Genomic DNA, 22606 nt, shown 5'->3' with positions numbered 1-22606 from the left:
TTATTGTGAGCAGTAATAAAAATAAATCTTAATTATTTTCCTTTCAGACCCACCTGGTACTCCTGATTACATTGATGTCACTAGGGAAACAATCACCCTGAAATGGAACCCCCCGCTGCGTGATGGAGGCAGTAAGATTGTGGCTTACAGCATTGAGAAGCGGCAAGGAAGTGCAGACCGTTGGCTCAGGTGTAACTTTACTGATGTCAGTGAGTGCCAATATACAGTTACAGGGCTCAGTCCAGGCGACCGATATGAATTCAGAGTGCTTGCAAGAAATGCTGTTGGTACAATCAGCCCACCTTCACAGTCTTCAGGCTATATCATGACCAGAGATGAAAACGGTAAGGTTTTTTTTTTTTTATATGCTTGGGTATTGAAGCCAGATGAAGTTTCTGGCTGTACTGATGGGAAGTGGGAAGTCAAGGGGCAAAGGCCTTGTGACTGAGGTCCTCCCACTCAATTCAGAACATTTACATTCCAAGGTGGGGAGGTCTAAATTAAAGACCCAAATCTGGCAGACATACATAATCAATTGCTACATTGTTCTTGGATAAGGAGCAGTGGCAAAATTGGAAAGAAGGCATGGACTGTAATATTCCAGTGCACTGAATAATTTACAAATTAAAATGTGTCTCAGGTTGCTTGGCATACTATTAACACCATATATTAATTGCATCCTTCACCTTTATACATGTGCAAATATATATATGATGCACTTATGGATACTTACAGGAAAAATAAGTTTATCATTCGTAAAATAACTGCTATTTAGAGAATGCCATTTTGTAAGTGAAATAATTTTTTATATCACAGACTTTTATAATTAGTACATTTAGAAGAGTATTAGAAACATATTTAGCTATATGGAAATTGATTTATATGTTCCTTTTCTAGTTGCTCCAACAATTGAATTTGGTGCTGAGCACTTTGAAGGCCTTACTGTTAAAGCTGGAGAGAGCATTAGACTTAAAGCTCTAATCAGAGGACGTCCAGTACCTAAAGTGACATGGTTTAAGGATGGAAAAGAGATTGATAAAATGATGAATATAGAAATAACTACAGCTATTGGATATAGTACAATCTTCATTAGAGATGCTATCCGGGAACATCGTGGAGTGTACACAGTAGAAGCCAAAAATGCATCAGGCACTAAACGAGAAGATATTACCATCAGAGTACAAGGTACTGCACCAAGCACTTTCAGCATGCTTTTTTAAAAATAGTATTTTATTCTAAGTGTCAGCAAATTGTAACTCTGAACCTTTGAAATTGCAGACACACCAGGAAAAGTTGGTGGACCAATACGATTCACAAACATCACTGGAGAAAAAGTCACATTATGGTGGGAGCCTCCAGCTAATGATGGCTGTGCTTCTATTTCTCACTACATAATTGAAAAACGTGAAACCAGCAGGATTGCTTGGGCATTAGTTGAAGATAAATGTGAAGCTTGCAGCTATACAGCGCTTAAATTAATTAAGGGCAATGAGTATCAGTTCCGTGTCTCTGCAGTGAACAAATTTGGAGTTGGCAGACCATTGGAGTCTGATCCAGTTATTGCACAAATACCTTACAGTAAGTTTCCCCCTCATTCTGCACAAATATCCATGGAGTTACCATCTTGTCCTTCTAATGACATTTTTCTTTTTTGTAGCTCTCCCTGATGCACCAGGAACTCCAGAGCCTACCAATGTAACAGGAGACAGTATCACACTTACATGGGCAAGACCAGAGTCAGATGGTGGAAGCGAGATAAATGAGTACATTCTTGAAAGGAGAGAAAAGAAGAGCATGCGCTGGGTTAAAGTATCCAGTAAGAGGCCCATTACTGAGAACAGATACAGAGTAACTGGCCTAATTGAAGGCAATGAGTATGAGTTCCATGTCATGGCTGAAAATGCTGCAGGGGTTGGACCTCCAAGTGACGTTTCAAAGCTGATTAAATGCAGAGAGCCAGTCAGCCCGCCAAGTGCTCCTAATGTTGTAAAAGTGACAGACACATCAAAGACTAGTGTAAGTTTAGAGTGGACAAAGCCAGTTTTCGATGGAGGCATGGAAATAATTGGGTACATCATTGAGATGTGCAAAGCTGATCTTGAAGCATGGCAGAAAGTCAATGCAGAGACTGTTATTGCTACTAAATATACCGTTGTTGATTTGGAGGCAGGAGAACACTATAAATTCAGAGTTAGTGCTGTCAATGGTGCTGGCAGAGGAGAAAGTTGCGAAGTTCCTGCTTCAGTCCAAACTGTGGACAGGCTTTCTGCACCTGAAATTGATATTGATGCAAACTTCAAGCAGACACATATTGTAAGAGCAGGTGCAAGCATTCGTCTATTTATTGCCTTCTCTGGAAGGCCAGTTCCTACTGCGGTGTGGTCCAAAGCAGATGCAAATCTTAGTTTGCGTGCTGACATTCAAACAACTGATTCATTCAGCACATTGACTGTAGAGGAATGCAATAGAAATGATGCTGGCAAGTATGTCTTTACTGTGGAAAACAACAGTGGAAGCAAGTCTATTACATTTACTGTCAAGGTTTTGGACACACCTGGTCCACCAGGTCCTATTACATTTAAAGATGTGACTCGAACATCTATTACTTTAATGTGGGATGCTCCTGTTCTGGATGGAGGTTCTCGTATCCACCACTACGTTGTAGAAAAACGTGAAGCAAGTCGTCGTAGCTGGCAAGTAGTCAGTTCAAAATGCACTCGACAAATCTTTAAGGTCACAGATCTAGCAGAAGGTATGCCATATTACTACCGAGTATCAGCAGAAAATGAGTATGGTGTAGGTGAACCCTGTGAATTAACAGAACCAGTTGTGGCCACAGAAGAACCTGCTCCACCTAAGAGACTAGATATTGTTGATACAACCAAATCTTCTGTAGTTTTAGCTTGGCTTAAACCTGATCATGATGGTGGTAGCCGTATTACTGGATACCTTCTTGAAATGAAACAAAAAGGATCTGATACCTGGACTGGAGCTGGACAAACCAAGCAACTTACTTTCACCGTTGAAGGCCTTGTGGAGAACACAGAATATGAGTTCCGGGTCAAGGCAAAGAATGATGCTGGCTACAGTGAGCCAAGAGAAGCTTTCTCTTCTGTTATTGTTAAGGAGCCACAGATTGAACCAACAGCAGATCTCAGTGACATAAGCAGACAGCTTATAACATGCAAGGCTGGAAGCACCTTTACTATTGATATACCAATCAGTGGGCGCCCAGCTCCAAAAGTGACATGGAAACTTGAGGAGATGAGGCTGAAGGAAACTGAAAGAGTGACCATCAAGACAACAAAAGACCGAACCACACTGACTGTAAAAGACAGTATGAGAGGTGACTCTGGTAAATATTACCTTACACTTGAGAACACTGCTGGTGTGAAAACATTTACTGTCACAGTGGTAGTCATAGGAAGGCCAGGTCCTGTCACTGGCCCAGTTGAAATATCGTCTGTAACTGCTGAGTCCTGTGTGTTGACCTGGAAAGAACCTGAAGATGATGGTGGCAGTGACATTACAAACTACATTGTAGAGAAACGTGAATCTGGCACAACAGCATGGCAGCTGGTGAATTCCAGTGTGAAACGCACACAGATCAAAGTCAGTCATCTCACAAAATATCAAGAGTACAGTTTCCGAGTAAGCTCAGAAAACAGATTTGGTGTCAGCAAGCCAGTTGAATCAAAAACAGTAGTTGCTGAGCATCCATTTGGTAAGTGAAACATTTCTCAAAATTTGTTCTTTTCTTCTGACTGAGGTATTTATAATTACTAACATTTTCCTCCCCACCTTTTTCCTGTTTAGTTCCACCAAGCCCACCCTCAAGGCCAGAAGTCTATTCTGTGTCTGCAAGTGCCATGGCCATTCGCTGGGAGGAACCCTATCATGATGGTGGCAGCAAAGTCATTGGATACTGGGTGGAAAAGAAGGAGCGCAACACCATCCTTTGGGTGAAGGAGAACAAAGTACCATGCTGTGACTGCAACTATAAAGTCACAGGGTTGGTGGAAGGCCTAGAATATCAATTCAGAACCTATGCTCTAAATGCTGCAGGTGTTAGCAAAGCTAGTGAAGCTTCCAGACCTGTAGTGGCTCAAAATCCAGTTGGTAAGTATTACTTTTAGAGTTATGTTGTTATTTAAACTAAAATAGGAGTGCATTTCTCATTTTTTCTGCTTTATTTCTACAGATCCACCAGGAAGACCAGAAGTAACAGATGTCACCAGATCTACAGTGTCGCTGAGCTGGTCACCCCCACTTTATGATGGTGGAAGCAAAATAGTAGGATATATTATTGAGCGCAAACCATATAACGAATCTGGTGATGGACGTTGGCTGAAATGCAATTATACCATTGTCTCAGAAAACTTCTTTACTGTGACAGCTCTTAGTGAAGATGAAGCCTATGAATTTCGTGTACTAGCAAAGAATGCTGCTGGCGTGATTAGCAAAGGATCTGAATCAACCGGTGCTGTCATTTGCAAAGATGAATACAGTAAGAAATATTTACATGGAACAATTAAAAACATAATGTTCTATTTTTAGTACTGTCATGTAATTTTTTTTCAACTCGCTTTTTCCAGCACCACCAAAGGCTGAACTTGATGCCAGACTCCAGGGAGAAGTTTTGAGCATTAGGGCTGGATCAGATCTTGTTCTTGATGCAGCTGTTGGTGGAAAACCAGAACCAAAAGTCTTCTGGTCCAAAGGTGACAGGGAACTGGAGCTCTGTGAAAAGATATCTCTGCAATATACCAGCAAACGAGCTATTGCAATTATCAAGTTCTGTGACAGAAGTGATAGTGGAAAATATACCCTAACAGTTAAAAATGCCAGTGGGATGAAACAAATTTCTGTTCTTGTCAAAGTGCTTGGTATGTATCCCATGATTAGTATTAATACTTAAAATACAGGAAAAATCAGCATACTTTTAAATAAGAATGAGATGCTTTCCCTTAGCCACTAATAACAGTATTTATTTTTGATTCCTACAGATTCACCAGGTCCATGTGCAGGCAAAATCACAGTTAGCAGAGTAACAGAAGAGAAATGTACTCTGGCATGGAACATTCCTGAGGAAGATGGAGGTGCAGAAATCACTCACTACATCATAGAAAGGCGTGAAACCAGCAGACTTCACTGGGTGATTGTTGAGGCTGAATGCCAGACTTTATCAACTGTAGTAACAAAACTTATTAAAAATAATGAATACATTTTCCGTGTGAGAGCTGTCAACAAATATGGACCAGGAGTTCCCCTTGAATCAGAAACTGTAATTGCCAGGAATGCTTTCAGTGAGTATTACTACCTTCCATTCTTCATCAGAATTTGTGGAATAATTCTCATGGATAAACAATGTGTTGAACAATCTTTTTTTTCCCCTCACTTTTTAAAAAAATAGCTATTCCAACACAGCCTGGTGCTCCTGAAGAAGTGACTGTCGGCAAGGAGCATATCATTATTCAGTGGTCGAAACCAGAATCAGATGGTGGCAGTGAGATTAAGGACTATCTTGTGGACAAACGTGAAAGGAAAAGTCTGCGATGGACACGAGTGAATAGAGATTATACCATTTATGACACCAGACTGAAGGTCACTGGTCTCATGGAAGGGAGCCAGTACCAATTCCGTGTCACTGCAGTGAATGCTGCTGGAAACAGTGAACCTAGTGAAGCTTCACAATACATGTTATGTAAAGAACCATCATGTAAGTTTCTATATTTAAAGCACGTTTTAATATTTACTTATAATAACAGAGCATAAATTCACATAGACACTTTAACTAAGAAACCCATAACCACACATAAACTCACTGAAGTAGATAGTATTGGAATAACTTGAAAACAGTTATAGTTCATATTAAATGCATTTCCTGGAATTAGCTGTCTGGAAATTGGTTTTGACTGTAAAATGTTTTCTGCACCAATATAAAATGAATTTTCTTCTTTTTCAAAGACACTCCTGCATCACCTTCAGTTCCAAGAGTTGTGGATACTACAATGCACAGCATAAGTTTAGCATGGTCAAAGCCCACATATGATGGTGGTGCTGACCTCTTAGGTTATGTTCTTGAAATGAAAGAAGAAGGTAGTGAACAGTGGTATCGAGCGCATACAACCGCCACTCTGAGGAATGCTGAGTTCACCGTGACAGGTCTTAAAACAAACCAGAAATACCAATTCCGAGTTGCTGCAACAAACGTGAACGGTATGAGTGAATTTAGTGAATCATCAGCAGAAATTGAACCTGTGGAAAGAATAGGTAATTTGAAAACCTAATAAGTATTTTAAGGAAATTATATTTTCCTTTAGGACTTTTGTAAGATTAACTAATTCCGTATTTCTTATACCCTTCATCAGAAACACCTGAACTTGAGCTTGCTGATGATCTGAAGAAGACAGTTACAGTCAGAGCTGGTGGTTCCCTGCGCCTAATGGTCTCTGTATCTGGCAGACCTGCTCCTGTAATCACATGGAGCAAGCAGGGTGTTGACCTTGTAAGTCGAGGTATTATTGATACTACGGACAGCTACACTCTGCTTATTGTGGATAAAGTTAATCGGTATGATGCTGGGAAATACATCATTGAGGCTGAAAATCAATCAGGAAAAAAATCTGCAACTATTTCTGTGAAAGTGTATGGTAAGTATTGCTACAATTGTATATGAGCTTTACAGCACTCCGTATGCTCATTGCTCAGAATAAGTGTCATTCATTTCCAAAGGAAGTTTGCATTTTAAATAACATGAGAATGAAAAGTCAGAGAAACAATCTAATCCAAAGGAAAATACATAATTTCTGGAGCATTTTTTAAATGCAGAAGTAGTTATGGACTGTAAAATGAAAGGATCCAAAAAGGGAAAAAAAATTTTGTTTATTTGTTTTAGACACACCTGGTCCACCACCTGCAGTGAGAGTTAAGGAAGTATCAAAAGATTCTGTGACACTTACTTGGGACATTCCAGTCATTGATGGTGGAGCCCCAGTCAACAATTACATAATTGAGAAACGTGAAGCTTCCATGAGAGCTTACAAGACTGTCACTACCAAATGCAGCAAGACGTTTTACAGAGTTACTGGACTTCTGGAAGGAGCTTTGTATTATTTCAGAGTACTCCCAGAAAATATTTACGGCATTGGTGAAGGCTGTGAAACATCTGATGCAGTACTGGTATCTGATGTCCCCATGGTACCACAAAAACTCGAAGTGATTGACACCACTAAATCAACTGTTACCCTTGCTTGGGAGAAACCACTGCATGATGGTGGCAGCAGATTGACTGGATATGTCATTGAGGCCAGCAAAGCTGGAACAGAAAGATGGTTGAAGGTAGTGACGTTGAAGCCTACCGTCTATGAACATACCATTATCTCTCTCAATGAAGGTGAACAGTACTTGTTCAGGGTCAGAGCGCAGAATCAGAAGGGCGTGTCGGAGCCACGTGAGATTGTCACAGCAGTGACAGTTCAAGACCGAAAAGGTAGGTGTCTACTGTTGAAAACAATAGGGTCAAGCTTTCACCAAATGAATGTGATAGTTACAAAACAGGTATTTAAAATATCAATTATTTGCTTTCCTTAGTTCTACCAACAATTGACTTCACTGGAATACCTCAGAAGACAATCCACGTACCTGCTGGCAAGCCCATTGAATTAGCCATTCCAATTGAAGGACGACCACCTCCAACTGTATCTTGGTTCTTTGCTGGTTCTAAACTAAAAGAATCAGAACGGATCAAAATGGAAACTGCTGCCAAAATGGCCAAATTAACTGTGCGTGAGACCACCATACATGACACAGGGGAGTATACACTTGAACTGAAGAACACAACTGGAACAGTTACTGATGCAGTAAAGGTTATAATCCTTGGTAAGAGTTCATCAAAATAATTGTCCATGACCTTCCTCTATTTAAACTTTTACATGAGAAATATGATTCTTTTTCTGCACCTGTTTTGTAAACTTCTTTTCTGGGTTTTTTTTTTTGTTGTTCTTTTTTTTTTTTTTTTTTTTCCCTAGACAAGCCTGGACCACCTGTTGGACCTGTTAGAATTGATGAAATTGATGCAAATTATGTAACCATCTCCTGGGAGCCTCCTGAGCTGGATGGTGGAGCTGCCCTTAGTGGATATGTGGTAGAACAGCGTGATGCTCACCGTCCTGGATGGCTGCCAGTTTCAGAGTCAGTAACTAGGACAACATTTAAGTTCACCAGACTTGTTGAAGGTGCAGAATATGTGTTCCGTGTAGCTGCTACAAACCGCTTTGGGATTGGATCTTACCTGCAGTCTGAAATTATAGAATGCAAGAGCAGAATCCGTAAGTCTGATTTTTTCTTCGTTCTCTATCTTTAAAATTAAAAATATATGTTTAAATGGGCCTATATGCCTACACATATACTAGAATTTTCTAGATGTTGCTACTTCCTTTTGCCAGATAAAATTGTACATTATGATGCACATTAATCGTGTTATTTTCCAGAGTAAAAATGCCACCCATAAATTGGTATAGGTATTATAGATGTGTTGCACAGAACATGGATGGTAAACTTGGATTTTCTGCTCAAGTCTACCATCCATCTTGAAAAGTTGCTTTGAAAAAGCAGTGAAAATCAGTAAATTACCTAATTGCTAATAAAAGAGTTTGATAAGATGTTGATATTACATTGTTATTCACAATATGTCACATCCTCCTAGTGTGTAAAGTCATCTGACACTTTCTTCTCTGATTCCATGTCATGTTTTTACAGGTATTCCTGGTCCTCCTGGCACCCCAGAAGTGTTTGATATCTCTCGAGATGGCATGACATTGACTTGGTATCCTCCAGAAGATGATGGTGACTCACAGATTACTGGTTATATTGTGGAACGCAAAGAAGTTAGAGCAGATAGATGGATCCGTGTAAATAAAGTTCCAGTCACCATGACTCGTTACCGTTCCACTGGGTTGGTTGAAGGATTAGAATATGAACACCGGGTCACAGCAATCAATGCCAGAGGCACTGGGAAACCCAGTCGTCCTTCCAAGTCTGCTGTTGCCAGAGATCCAATTGGTAAGTAATTTCCTAAAAAGATTAAGCAAATGATGGTAGAAGGGAATGACATTATGGTAGAATTAATTCTAATTTGGAAATTTTTCTGGATATATTAGCAAATGAGATTCTGACTGGAGAAAACAAAGACAAAATTAGTGAAAATCTTTCATTCAAAGTTTTCCTTTTTAAATTCAGTATAGACTTACTACAGACTGCAAGTTGCAAGTTAGCATTTATTTCATCTTTTGAATATTCATAGAAACAAATCCCACGTGCCTATCTGATCTTCTCTTCCAGCTCCTCCAGGTAAACCTCAGAATCCAAGAGTCACTGATACGACAAGAACATCTGTCTCCTTGGCTTGGAGTCCACCAGAAGATGAAGGTGGTTCTAAAGTTACTGGCTACTTAATTGAGATGCAGAAGGTTGATCAATTTGAATGGACCAAATGCAATACTACACCAACCAAGATTCGGGAATACACCTTGACACATCTTCCCCAGGGTGCCGAATACAGATTCAGAGTGCTAGCCTGTAATGCTGGTGGGCCAGGAGAACCTGCTGAAGTGCCAGGAACAGTCAAAATTACAGAAATGCTTGGTAAGAATTTCAAGCCTTAGCTCTTGCTGAAAGCTGTCCTAAAAATTTTTTTTTGCCTAAAGCAGATATGATATTATCTATAGAGTAACACAGCATGACGTGTTATTTTTGTTTACAGAATATCCTGACTACGAACTTGATGAAAAATACCAAGAAGGTCTCATGGTGAGACAAGGAGGAGTAATCAGGCTTACAATACCCATTAAGGGTAAGCCCATCCCAGTGTGCAAATGGACAAAAGAAGGACAGGACATCAGCAAGAGGGCAATGATTGCAACTTCTGAGACTCACACAGAACTTGTGATCAAAGATGCAGAAAGAGAAGATTCAGGCACCTATGATTTGGTACTTGAAAACAAGTGTGGCAAGAAAGCCGTGTACATTAAAGTCAGAGTGATTGGCATTCCAAATCCACCAGAAGGACCACTTGAGTATGATGACATACAAGCTCGTTCTGTCAGAGTAAGCTGGAGACCTCCTACAGATGATGGTGGTGCAGATATCCTGGGTTATATTGTTGAGAGAAGAGAAGTACCAAAGACCGCCTGGTACACTGTTGACTCTAGAGTGAAAGGGACATCACTAGTGGTGAAAGGACTCAAAGAAAATGTGGAATATCACTTCCGCGTTTCTGCTGAAAACCATTTCGGTATTAGCAAATCTCTCAAATCTGAAGAACCAGCAGTACCAAAGACACCTCTAAGTAAGTTTTCTTTTAGACTCAAAAAAAGAAGAAATTAATTACTATATTATAGAACATTAAATGCAGAAATATTAATGCTATGTCACTGTAATTTTATTCTTATTATCATTATTAACAGATCCACCAGAGCCTCCAAACAACCCACCTGAAGTACTTGACATTACAAAGAGTTCTGTCAACTTGTCCTGGTCCAGACCTAAAGATGATGGTGGTTCTCGTGTAACTGGTTACTATATTGAACGTAAAGAGACATCTACAGAAAAATGGGTCCGGCATAATAAGACACAGATTACCACTACAATGTACACAGTCACAGGACTTGTTCCAGATGCTGAATATCAGTTCCGTGTCATTGCTCAAAATGACATTGGTGAAAGTGAAGCAAGTCCTGCTTCTGAACCAGTTGTATGCAAGGATCCATTCGGTAAGATAATGTCCACATTACCAGATCTTTTGAAGAGCAGCTTAATGACATTTAGGGAAAAAACTGATTTTCTGTTTTAATTTATTTTAATTTTCAGACAAACCAAGCCAACCTGGAGAAATTGAGATCACTTCTATCTTTAAGGACAGCATTACATTAGAATGGGAACGACCTGAAAGTGATGGTGGCAAAGAGATCCTTGGCTATTGGGTTGAATATCGCCAGTCTGGAGAAAGTACCTGGAAAAAATGCAATAAAGAACGCATCAAAGACAGGCAGTTTACAGTAGGAGGTTTATTAGAGGCCACAGAATATGAGTTCCGTGTTTTTGCAGAAAATCAGACTGGCCTCAGTAGACCTCGAAGGACTGCTATGGCAGTGAAAACTAAATTAACATGTAAGCAAAAATTCATTGTCACATTTGCTGTGATATTGTTGTAATTTCCTGTGTCATAAACCATGGTGCTGCATTTAACATGCTGCCTAATTTGTTTTACATGATATTTGCTAACATGACTATCCCAAAGGACAGTCTCTCAAGAGGATCAGGTATAAATGAAAATTAATTTCCAGTAATACAGAAATAGAGGAAAATTTCATAGTAATCATTATTTTCTTCTTATTTTCTTTGTCACAGCTGGAGAAGCACCCGCCATTAAAAAAGAAATGCAGGATGTTACAACTAAACTGGGTGAGGCAGCTCAGCTGACATGCCAGATTGTTGGGAGACCTTTGCCTGATATTAAATGGTACCGCTTTGGCAAAGAGCTGGTACAGAGCAGAAAATACAAAATGTCATCTGATGGACGCAATCATACACTGACAGTAATGACAGATGAACAGGAGGATGAAGGTCTCTACACTTGCATGGCTACCAATGATGTTGGAGAAATTGAAACTAGTGGCAAGCTATTATTGCAGGCTCCTCCTCAGTTCCACCCTGGCTTCCCATTGAAAGAGAAATACTATGCAGGTGCAGGTGGCACCCTCCGCCTTCACGTTGTGTATATTGGCCGACCAGTACCAGCAATAACTTGGTTCCATGGCAACAAACCTTTGAGAGGATCAGAAACAGTTACTATTGAGAACACAGAACAGTATACTCATCTTGCTATTAAGAATGTCCAGCACAAGACTCATGCTGGGAAATACAAAGTACAACTCAGTAACACATTTGGATCAGTTGACACTGTACTTAATGTGGAAATACAAGGTAAATAATTTTCTTTTCAGTATTTTGTGGAATATTTTCTCAAATATTGACTGGAAAAACAAATAAAAAATTTGTGTTTTTTCTTGTACAGATAAACCGGATAAACCAGTAGGACCAATTGTTATAGAGTCTATACTGAAGAATTCTGTGGTGATAAGCTGGAAACCACCAGAGGATGATGGAGGTGTAATGATAACCAATTACATCATAGAGAAACGTGAAGCCAAGGAAGGGGCCGAATGGCAACTTGTATCTTCAAGTATTTCAGGCACAACCTGTAGAATTGTTAACCTAACTGAAAATGCAGGCTATTATTTCCGTGTTTCTGCTCAGAATATGTACGGCATTAGTGAAGCACTGGAGGTCTCATCAGTAGTTTTTATAAAGCCTCCATTTGGTAAGTAGAGCCCAAAATATCAATGCCTGTATGCTCCCATGTTTTCATTTAAGTCCAGCCAGCAGTCCAGCCCCACACAGCTGTTTGATCACTGCCCCACCTGTGGGATCAGAGAGAGAATCAGAAGGGTAAAAGCTGAAAAACTCTTGGGTTGAGATGAAGACAGTTTGATAGGAAAGGCAAAAGCTGCGTGCACCAGCAATGCAAAACAAGGAGTTCATTCCCTGCTTCCCATGGGCAGACAGGTGTTCAGCCATCTCCAGGAGAGCAGGACCCCCATCATATGTAACAGTGGCTTGGGAAGACAAATGCCATCACTTCAAATGTCCCGCCCTTCCCCCATTCTATATACTGAGCATGGTGTCATATAGTCTGGAATATCCCTTTGGTCAGCTGGGCTCACCTGTCCTGGCTGTGTCTCCTCCTGAAAGCTTTTGATGCACCCCCAACTTCCTCACCAGCATGGCAGTACAAAAAGCAGAAAAGGCCTTGGCTTTCTGTAAGCTCTGCTCAGCAATAACAAAAACATCTCCATATTATCAACCTTTTGTTCAGCACAAATCCAAAACACAGCCCCATACTAGCCATTGTGAAGAAAGTTAACTCTACCCCAGCCAAAACCAGCCTACCCTGTAATTAATTAGTAAGGCAAGCTCACTTCAGTTTTTGAACTTTGTTATTCTTTACAGAAAAACCAGGACAACCCGGCCAGCCAGTAGCAAGTGCTATCACAAAGGATTCTTGCGTTGTCTCATGGAAGCCACCTGCAAGTGATGGTGGTGCAAAGATTAGAACTTACTATCTTGAGAAGCGCGAGAAAAAACAAAACAAGTGGATTTCTGTAACAACAGATGAAATTCGTGAAACAGTCTACTCTGTGAAAGATCTTATTGAAGGTCTTGAATATGAGTTCCGTGTAAAATGTGAAAATCTTGGTGGTGAAAGTGAGTGGAGTGAGATATCCCAACCAGTCATTCCAAAATCTGATGTACCAATTAAAGCTCCACATTTCAAGGAAGAACTAAGGAATCTGAACGTGAAATTTCAAGCTAATGCCACATTTGTCTGCAAAGTCACTGGTCATCCTAAGCCAATTGTCAAATGGTACAGACAGGGCAAGGAAATCATGCCAGATGGGGAAAAGATCAAGATACAGGAATTCAAGGGTGGATATTACCAGCTGGTCATCACGAATGTAACAGATGATGATGCCACGGTGTATCAAGTTAGAGCTACCAACCAAGGAGGATCTGTGTCTAGCACTGCCTCTCTGGATGTTGAAGGTGAATGAAGGGTCTTGATAATCAAGACAAATTAATTTTAATTTTGAATATTTAGACTGTTGATGCTCTTCTCATGTGCTTTTGGTTATGCATTTTTTCTTCCTCTTTCTATTCCAGTTCCTGCAAAGATTCATTTGCCCAAAAACTTGGAAGGCATGGGAGCTGTTCATGCCCTCCGAGGGGAAGTGGTGAGCATCAAGATTCCATTCAGTGGCAAGCCACCCCCTGTGATCACATGGCAGAAGGGACAAGATCTCATTGATACTAATGGACACTACCAAGTCATTGTTACACGATCATTCACATCTCTTGTTTTCCCAAATGGTGTTGACAGGAAAGATGCAGGGTTTTACATTGTTTGTGCCAAAAACAGATTTGGAATTGATCAAAAAACAGTTGAGTTAGATGTGGCTGATGTGCCTGATCCACCAAGAGGTCTAAAGGTAACTGATGTTTCCAGGGATTCAGTCAACCTAACCTGGAATGAACCAGCTACTGATGGTGGAAGCAGGATCATAAACTACATTATTGAGAAACGTGCTACAACAGCAGAGCGATGGATTCGTGTTGCACAAGCTCGTGATACACGATACACAGTGGTGAACCTATTTGGCAAGACCACCTACCAGTTCCGAGTAATTGCAGAGAACAAGTTTGGCCAAAGTCAGCCTTCTGAGCCTACTGATCCAATTGTAACAAAGGAAGATAAGACCAGAGTAATGAACTATGATGAAGAAGTTGATGAAACCAGAGAAATTACAGCAGCCAAAGCAGGTCACTATTCTACAAAGGAACTCTATGATAAATACATGATTGCAGAAGAGCTTGGACGTGGGCAGTTTGGCATTGCACATCGCTGTGTTGAGGCAGTTTCAAAAAAGACTTACCTGGCCAAATTTGTCAAAGTAAAGGGTGCGGACCAAGTTTTGGTAAAGAAAGAAATTTCCATCTTAAACATTGCTAGGCACCAAAATATCCTGTATCTTCATGAATCATTTGAGAGCCTAGAAGAGTTGGTCATGATCTTTGAATTCATTTCTGGGGTTGACATCTTTGAAAGAATCAGCACAGCTTCATTTGAACTTAATGAAAGAGAAATAGTAAGTTACATACGCCAGGTCTGTGATGCACTAGAATTTTTGCATCGTCATAGTATTGGACATTTTGATATTAAACCAGACAATATTATTTACTTCACAAGAAGAAGCTCCGTAATTAAAATTGTTGAATTTGGTCAAGCCAGACAGCTGAGGCCTGGAGACAGCTTTAGACTCCAGTTCACTTCTCCTGAATATTATGCACCTGAAGTACATCACCATGACTTGGTCAGCACAGCTACGGACATGTGGTCAGTTGGTGCTCTAACATACATACTTCTCAGTGGTCTTAACCCTTTCATTGCTGAAACAAACCAACAAGTTATTGAAAATATTCTAAATGCGGAATACAGCTTTGAGGATGAAGCATTCAAAGACATAAGCATCGAAGCCATGGACTTCATTGATCGCCTACTAGTAAAGGAAAGAAAATCTCGGATGACAGCTGCTGAAGCGCTTAATCACGTGTGGCTAAAACAGCAGACGGAAAAGACCAGCACTAAAACCATTAAGACCTTGAGGCACAGACGTTACTATCAAACTCTGGTAAAGAAAGAGTGGAACACAGTTGTGTCAGTAGCCCGCATTTCCTGCGGAGGCGCAATTAGATCCCAGAAAGGCATAACAGTGGCTAAAGTTAAAGTTGCCCCAATAGACATTGGGCCTATTGCTGGGCAGATAAAGCATAATGTTACAGAAGAAGGAGGCCATGCCAAATATGTATGTACGATTGAAAACTATGATGAGTCCACACAAGTCACATGGTACTTCGGTATGAGGCAATTAGAAAGCAGTGAGAAATACGAAATAAAATATGAAGATGGTGTGGCAACCATGTATGTCAAAGATGTTTCTAAATCAGATGATGGTACCTACAGATGCAAGGTAGTGAATGATTATGGGGAGGACAGCTCTTATGCAGAACTTTTTGTTAAAGGTGTGAGAGAAATTTCTGAGCACTACAGATGCAGAACTGTTAGAAAAGTGAAACGACGGGTTGATACTATGAGACTATTAGAGCATCCCCCAGAATTTACTCTGCCTTTGTATAACCGCACTGCATATGTTGGAGAAAATGTCAGATTTGGAGTAACTATAACAGTTCACCCAGAACCTCGCTTAACATGGTACAAATCAGGCCAGAAAATCAAACCTGGGGATGATGATAAGAAGTATACTTTCGAATCAGACAAGGGTCTTTATCAACTTGTCATCAACAATGTCACTGAAGAGGATGATGCTGAATACAGTATTGTGGCACGCAATAAATATGGTGAAGACAGCTGCAAAGCTAAGCTGACTGTGATTCCACATCCCCCTCCAGCAGATGCCACACTCAGGCCAATGTTTAAAAGACTGCTGGCAAATGCTGAATGTCAAGAAGGCCAAAATGTCAGTTTTGAGATCAGGGTATCTGGTGTGCCAAAACCAACGCTGACATGGGAGAAAGATGGTCAACCTCTGTCCTTTGGTCCCAACTTTGATATAATTCATGAAGGTTTAGATTATTATGCTTTGCATATCAGAGATACTTTACCAGAAGACAGTGGCTACTACAGAGTTACTGCTACAAACAGTGCTGGATCTACGAGCTGTCAGGCTTATCTAAAAGTTGAACGCTTGAAATATGTCAAGCGTGAGTACAAGACAGAAGAAGAGCGGGAGAAGCATGTACAGAGGCAAATTGACAAGACCTTACGAATGGCAGAAATCCTTTCTGGAGTTGAAGCTGTTCCACTGACACAAACTGCACAAGAGGCTCTCAGAGAAGCTGCTATATTATATAAACCAGCTGTTAGCTCAAAGACAGTTAAAGGTGAATATGAAATTCAGAAAGAAGAAAAGAAGGAGAAGGAGGAAAGGAGACTTCGTATGCCATATGAGATCCCAGAGCCTCGCAAACATGTGCGCTCTGCTCTTGAGGAAGATCAGCATATTAAACACTTTGTGCCTCTGTCAGACATGAAATGGTACAAGAGGCTGCGAGACCAGTATGAAATGCCAGGAAAACTTGAGAGGACTGTTCAGAAACGCCAGAAACGCATACGTCTTTCCAGGTGGGAGCAGTTCTATGTGATGCCACTGCCACGCATTTCTGATCAGTACAAGCCTAAATGGCGCATACCAAAGCTGACACAAGATGATCTTGAAATTGTGAGACCAGCACGCCGGCGTACCCCATCTCCACAGTATGAATATCGCTATAGACCAAGAAGGCGATCGCTTGGTGACTTATCTGATGAGGAATTGCTCATGCCGATAGATGACTACTTAGCCATGAAGAGAACTGAAGAGGAAAGACTGCGCCTTGAAGAAGAGCTGGAGTTAGGCTTTTCTGCTTCCCCACCAAGTAGAAGCCCTCCACGCTTTGAACTGTCTGCCCTTCGATATTCTACTGCAGGAGCACAGGTCAGTTCACAGGAAGAAAGAAAAAGAGAACTGAGGTATTCAAGCTACCACATTCCAACTAAAGCTGAGACCAGTGCAAGCTATGCAGAGCTTCGTCAACGTCATGACAGGGCTGCCTACAGACCACCTAAACAAAAGCAAAGAATAATGGATGAGCGCGAGGATGAAGAATTGCTCCATCCTGTTGGCACTGATCAGCGACTCTCTGAATACAGGAGTGAGCTCAAATATATGGCAGAGGAAGAAAAGAGTAGACTCAGAAGAAGGAGGGAAAGAGAAATAACTGAGATCACATCAGAAGAAGAAGAAGAAATAGAAATGGTGCAATATGCTCGCAGGGAATTTTCACCTCCCTCTAGATTACTAAGGAGAAGAAGATCCCTTTCTCCAACTTACATTGAGTTGATGCGTCCTGTATCTGAATTAATTCGACCTCGCTCACGGCCTCCTGAAGAAAGTGAGAGAAGATCCCCAACACCAGAGAGAACTCGACCACGCTCACCTAGCCCAGTCTCTAGTGAAAGATCTCTCTCCCGGTTTGAGAGGATGGCAAGATTTGATATCTTTTCTAGATACGAGTCCATGAAATCTGCTCTGAAAACTCAAAAAACCATGGAAAGGAAATATGAAGTTCTGACTCAGCAGCCTTTCACCCTTGACCATGCTCCTCGCATTACCCTGAGAATGCGCTCACACCGGGTACCGTGTGGCCATAATACTAGGTTCATTCTAAATGTCCAGTCAAAACCAACTGCTGAAGTGAAGTGGTACCACAATGGTATTGAGCTCCAAGAGAGCAGTAAGATACACTTTACCAATACGAGTGGTGTGTTAACTCTGGAGATTCTTGACTGCCACATTGATGACAGTGGAACATACCGAGCTGTATGCACAAACTACAAAGGGGAATGCTCTGATTATGCAACACTAGATGTTACTGGAGGAGATTACACTACATACTCTTCCCAGAGGAGAGATGAAGAAGTACCAAGGTCAATTTTGCCTGACTTGACAAAAACAGAGGCATATGCAATCTCCTCGTTTAAGAAAGCATCTGAAACAGAAGCAAGTTCCTCAGTAAGAGAGGTCAAATCAGAAGTATCAGCGACAAGAGAATCACTTTTATCCTATGAACACTATGCTGCTTCTGAAGAAAAACTCACTGCAGCTGAAAAAAAGTCACTGGAAGAAAGGACTTCACACAAAGCATTTAAAAGCACTCTGCCAGCAACAATCCTCACAAAGCCACGTTCAATCACAGTTTCCGAAGGGGAGACCGCAAGATTTTCCTGTGATGTTGATGGTGAACCAGCACCAACAATAACATGGCTCTGTGCAGGTCAACCTATTGTTTCTTCAAGGCGCTTCCAAGTAACACGAACACAGTACAAGTCTACCTTTGAAATTTCTTCTGTCCAGCTATCAGATGAAGGAAGTTACACTGTTGTGGTAGAAAACTCTGAAGGAAGACAGGAAGCCCATTTTACTTTGACCATTCAAAGAACAAAAATACCTGAAAAAACAATTACATCACCTCCAAGGATCAAATCTCCTGAGCCTCGTGTAAAGTCACCAGAGCCAGTTAAGTCCCCTAAACGAGTGAAATCTCCTGAACCCATCAGCAGTCCTCCAAAAGCTAAGTCACCACCTGTTGACAAAATGGTACCAACAGAGAAAGTACAATTACCAACTGCTTCTCCACCAAAGATAAAACAGCATCTGAAAGCAGAAACTCTTGGAGACAAGGTAAAGTTATCCTGTGCAGTTGAAAGCAATGTTTTAAGTGTCAGAGAAGTGGCTTGGTATAAGGATGGTAAAAAACTGAAAGAAAACCATCATTTCAAGTTTCATTATGCAGCAGACGGCACTTATGAGCTCAAAATCCATGAGCTCATGGAATCTGATAAAGGAGAATACACCTGTGAAATTATTGGGGAAGGAGGTGTTTCAAGAACTAACTTCCAGTTTACTGGCCAAGTATTTAAAAACATGTATTCCCAGGTAAGAGGTGTAACTGAATCTCATAAAACAGTTCAGAAAGAAGATGAGTTACTTCTGGCTTCTAGCCAGAAGAAATCAGTAGTGGCAACTGAAGAGAAATCTGCAGTTCAAGAAGTCATTAAAAAGTCAGTTGTTACAGAAGATGTCAGACAATTGAAAGCAGAAATTACAGCTTCTTCAACTAAAATGACAATGTCTGAAGGGCAGAAGGTGACACTGAAGGCCAACATTCCTGGTGCCTCTGAAGTAAAATGGGTGCTGAATGGAATGGAGCTGAGAAATTCAGACGATTACAGATACGGTGTTTCTGGAAGTGATCACACACTAACTATCAAAAAGGCCAGTAATAAGGATGAAGGTATACTCACCTGTGAGGGTAAAACTGATGAAGGCATTATTAAATGCCAGTATGTTGTGACCCTTTCTAAAGAGCGCTCCAGTGAACCAGCATTCATCATGCAGCCTAAGTCTCAAAATGTCAATGAAGGACAAGACGTGTTGTTCACCTGCGAAGTTTCTGGGGAGCCTTCTCCTGAAGTTGAGTGGTTAAAGAATAATCAACCTGTAAGTAATCATTTAATATGTTTACTAAAAAAAAATAAAATTATTCATAAAATTTATTTAATGAAACCATTTTTGTTCCCTCCTTAGATTGCAGTTTCATCGCACCTCAAAGTATCTCGCTCTAAAAATGTATATTCTCTTGAGATTCGAAATGCTGCAGTGAGTGACACTGGAAAATACACAGTAAAGGCAAAAAATTACCATGGGCAGTGTTCTGCTACAGCATCTTTGACCGTACTCCGTAAGTTTGTTCTTTGGGTCAACGTTTTGCTGTGGTATGTCTACTAAAATGACTTACGATAAAATCCACTGGTAGTGTTGACTGCAGTATTTTAAGAAGTTCATCTTTCTTTTGTATATTACATATACAGCCCTAAAACAGCATTAGAAATCTTTTTAACACCCACAGAATGGCACAGAGGTACTCTATTACATCAACAGGTGCATGTTGAAAGAAAGCTATGAGCATTTATTCTAGGACGAGTATGTTAAGACCTTGGTGCTGGTAATTATTCTTCCCTTATTTCTTAACAAAATCTGTTACAATAAAATGAAGTCATTCCACAGTTCAAGATTTTTATTGCAACTTAATTGAACTAGATGTACTATTTTATTGGCTATACCATATCCCAGTTCCTAGCATCAAGGTGTGGTTGTAATATGCTTGCATGACTGTTTGGGTTTAAAACGAAGCTGCAGTGATTGAGCTTTCCTGCTGCCCTTTATATATACAGAACAATGCAGTGAAATACAGATTTTACTATTCTGTGTTTTTAAGATCTTGAAAACATTTCACAGCTTCTACAAATATGAACTGAGCACACACAATTAATTTCTCAGTGTCTAATTCTAGTAATGGTTCTAATAAGAAACATTGTGTGATAACCTGTTTTTTCTTAAGTATGTATGTTTTTCTTTGAAGCTCATACATACTGTAAGTTTAATTGCCTATTTTTTAATTTCTAAATTACTGCTTGTGATTTTGATATCTTGAATCAAATAATTGTAAACAAGTGTATACTCCACTGCAGTTTTCCATTGAAAGCAAAGTATTCCATCTTCATTTCTGTGAAATTAACCATTGAGAACTGCATGACTTTGTTAGTTAATGTGATGTTGTTGCTTTTTCCTTCTATGTTTGCAATGCTCTTCAGCTCTAGTTGAAGAACCTCCGAAAGAGGTAGTATTGAAGACCAGTGGCGACGCAAGCATGCACGAAAGTTTTTCTTCTCAGTCCTTTCAAATGGCTTCTTCTAAACAAGAGGCTTCATTCAGCAGTTTCAGCAGTAGCAGCATGACTGAAATGAAATTTGAAAGCATGTCTGCCAAAAGCATGTCCTCCATGAAAGAATCCTTTGTAGAGATGAGCTCCAGCAGTATTATGGGGAAATCTAGCATGGCTCAACTGGAGAGTTCTAGCATGGCTCAACTGGAGAGTTCAACTAGTAAAATGCTTAAATCAGGTCTGAGAGGTGAGCATTCCAATTATTGGTAGAATTAGTGTTTCAGCTATCCTGAAGTAGTCCTAAGAGTAAAGCTGCTTCAGGCTTAGTGAAAACAGACTAACTTGGTATTTCTTCTCCTATTTTATAAAGGAGCGCCACCCAAAATTGAAGCTCTCCCATCTGATATCAGCATTGAGGAAGGAAAAGTTCTCACATTATCCTGTGCCTTTTCGGGTGAACCTGCTCCTGAAATAACATGGTACTGCAGCGGGAGAAAAATTACCAGCCAGGACCAGCAAGGCAGATTCCACATTGAAACCAGTGAAGATCTAACCACCCTGATCATCATGGATGTCCAGAAGAATGACGGCGGACTTTATACTCTGAATTTAGGGAATGAATTTGGTACCGATTCTGCCACTGTGAATATAAATATCCGATCACCTTAGAGAGCTTAATCTGTATTATTTACACTTGTATTTTTACAAGTGATTCATATATGGACTGAAATATCTGATATGTAAATATAAAAGAAAAATATTTTTTTACCTACCTGAATGAGACAAAGTCCAAATCTATACATTATGACTTATAGTCATTATTGACCTAAGATTTTAAAACACTTTTTTCACTGACATGTACATACTGTATATAGCCGAAGTTAACGGTTATGAAGTTTTGTACCGTTTATTTTGTGACATTTTGAAACGTAACTTTTGGAACTAACAGTTGGTAGGGGAAAGTTTCCTAGCAAACGACTACCCTGCTCAACATTTAACTAATTTTTGCGCCTCAACTCATTGTTGATGTCTAAGAATGCCTCAACAGGTAGAGAGGCTCCCTGTTGAAGATTACCTACACCTAAGACATGATACTGTGCACTGTATTTCATACGTGCACAAAATTTATGTTGAATCAGAAATGTAAGGCATTGGTGATGTTTGCAATTACCCTCCTGTAAGCATTGCTTAATGTTTTACATTGGATCTGATTGTGTCATAATTTTCATACCTGACTGACAATTTCTGGGCAAAGTGCAAGCGGCCAGCACTTTGTTCACCCACTGTGTACTGTTTCTGACATACTGACTGCCTGAATAGCTTTTAAAAAAGTAACATCACCTGGCCATCCCCTTAATCAACAAAGCTATTTAGGTATTCAAATGCAGCAGCAGTACCCCATCTCGGAGGTTCTTAGGGTGCAGTGATTGAGTTTGTGTGGTAGTATTAGACACCCCGTAGTCCCTTCCAGGCAACTAAGCAATGAACCACAGTTTGAAAACAAACTGTTGCTACAACATCAAATACCAGCCTGCACTTCAATTTGCTTTAGTTCTCCTAATGTAGTAATAGAGCTTGGTAGCTGTTGAACCTCCTTGAGATAGAATCATTCATTTGAAATAAAGCATGCTTTCTGCACCATAAA

General features: G+C 40.3%; 1 protein-coding gene across 5 annotated transcripts in view; it reads left to right on the top strand.

Moving 5' to 3' along the window:
• TTN (titin) overlaps nucleotides 1-22606 on the top strand; it is a 239364-nt gene extending 216758 nt beyond the window's left edge. For all 5 annotated transcript variants that reach the window (XM_072932290.1, XM_072932288.1, XM_072932287.1 and 2 more), the window contains 26 exons: nucleotides 48-344; nucleotides 898-1185; nucleotides 1279-1578; nucleotides 1658-3724; nucleotides 3817-4119; nucleotides 4202-4507; nucleotides 4596-4886; nucleotides 5007-5306; nucleotides 5414-5719; nucleotides 5968-6273; nucleotides 6372-6653; nucleotides 6899-7492; nucleotides 7594-7881; nucleotides 8031-8330; nucleotides 8761-9063; nucleotides 9343-9645; nucleotides 9764-10348; nucleotides 10467-10772; nucleotides 10870-11169; nucleotides 11410-11985; nucleotides 12077-12382; nucleotides 13072-13665; nucleotides 13783-19736; nucleotides 19824-19977; nucleotides 20891-21208; nucleotides 21332-22606. In XM_072932290.1, coding sequence (XP_072788391.1) covers nucleotides 48-344; nucleotides 898-1185; nucleotides 1279-1578; nucleotides 1658-3724; nucleotides 3817-4119; nucleotides 4202-4507; nucleotides 4596-4886; nucleotides 5007-5306; nucleotides 5414-5719; nucleotides 5968-6273; nucleotides 6372-6653; nucleotides 6899-7492; nucleotides 7594-7881; nucleotides 8031-8330; nucleotides 8761-9063; nucleotides 9343-9645; nucleotides 9764-10348; nucleotides 10467-10772; nucleotides 10870-11169; nucleotides 11410-11985; nucleotides 12077-12382; nucleotides 13072-13665; nucleotides 13783-19736; nucleotides 19824-19977; nucleotides 20891-21208; nucleotides 21332-21630 — 16226 coding nt within the window. In that variant the 3' untranslated portion in view covers nucleotides 21631-22606. The remainder of the gene's footprint in view (nucleotides 1-47; nucleotides 345-897; nucleotides 1186-1278; nucleotides 1579-1657; nucleotides 3725-3816; nucleotides 4120-4201; nucleotides 4508-4595; nucleotides 4887-5006; nucleotides 5307-5413; nucleotides 5720-5967; nucleotides 6274-6371; nucleotides 6654-6898; nucleotides 7493-7593; nucleotides 7882-8030; nucleotides 8331-8760; nucleotides 9064-9342; nucleotides 9646-9763; nucleotides 10349-10466; nucleotides 10773-10869; nucleotides 11170-11409; nucleotides 11986-12076; nucleotides 12383-13071; nucleotides 13666-13782; nucleotides 19737-19823; nucleotides 19978-20890; nucleotides 21209-21331) is intronic.

Source organism: Taeniopygia guttata, chromosome 7 (assembly GCF_048771995.1).
Source record: "Taeniopygia guttata chromosome 7, bTaeGut7.mat, whole genome shotgun sequence".
NCBI classification, from domain to species: Eukaryota; Metazoa; Chordata; class Aves; order Passeriformes; family Estrildidae; genus Taeniopygia; species Taeniopygia guttata.
The sequence above is the reverse complement of the archived record's forward strand: the minus strand, read 5'-3'. Positions and strand labels throughout refer to the sequence as shown.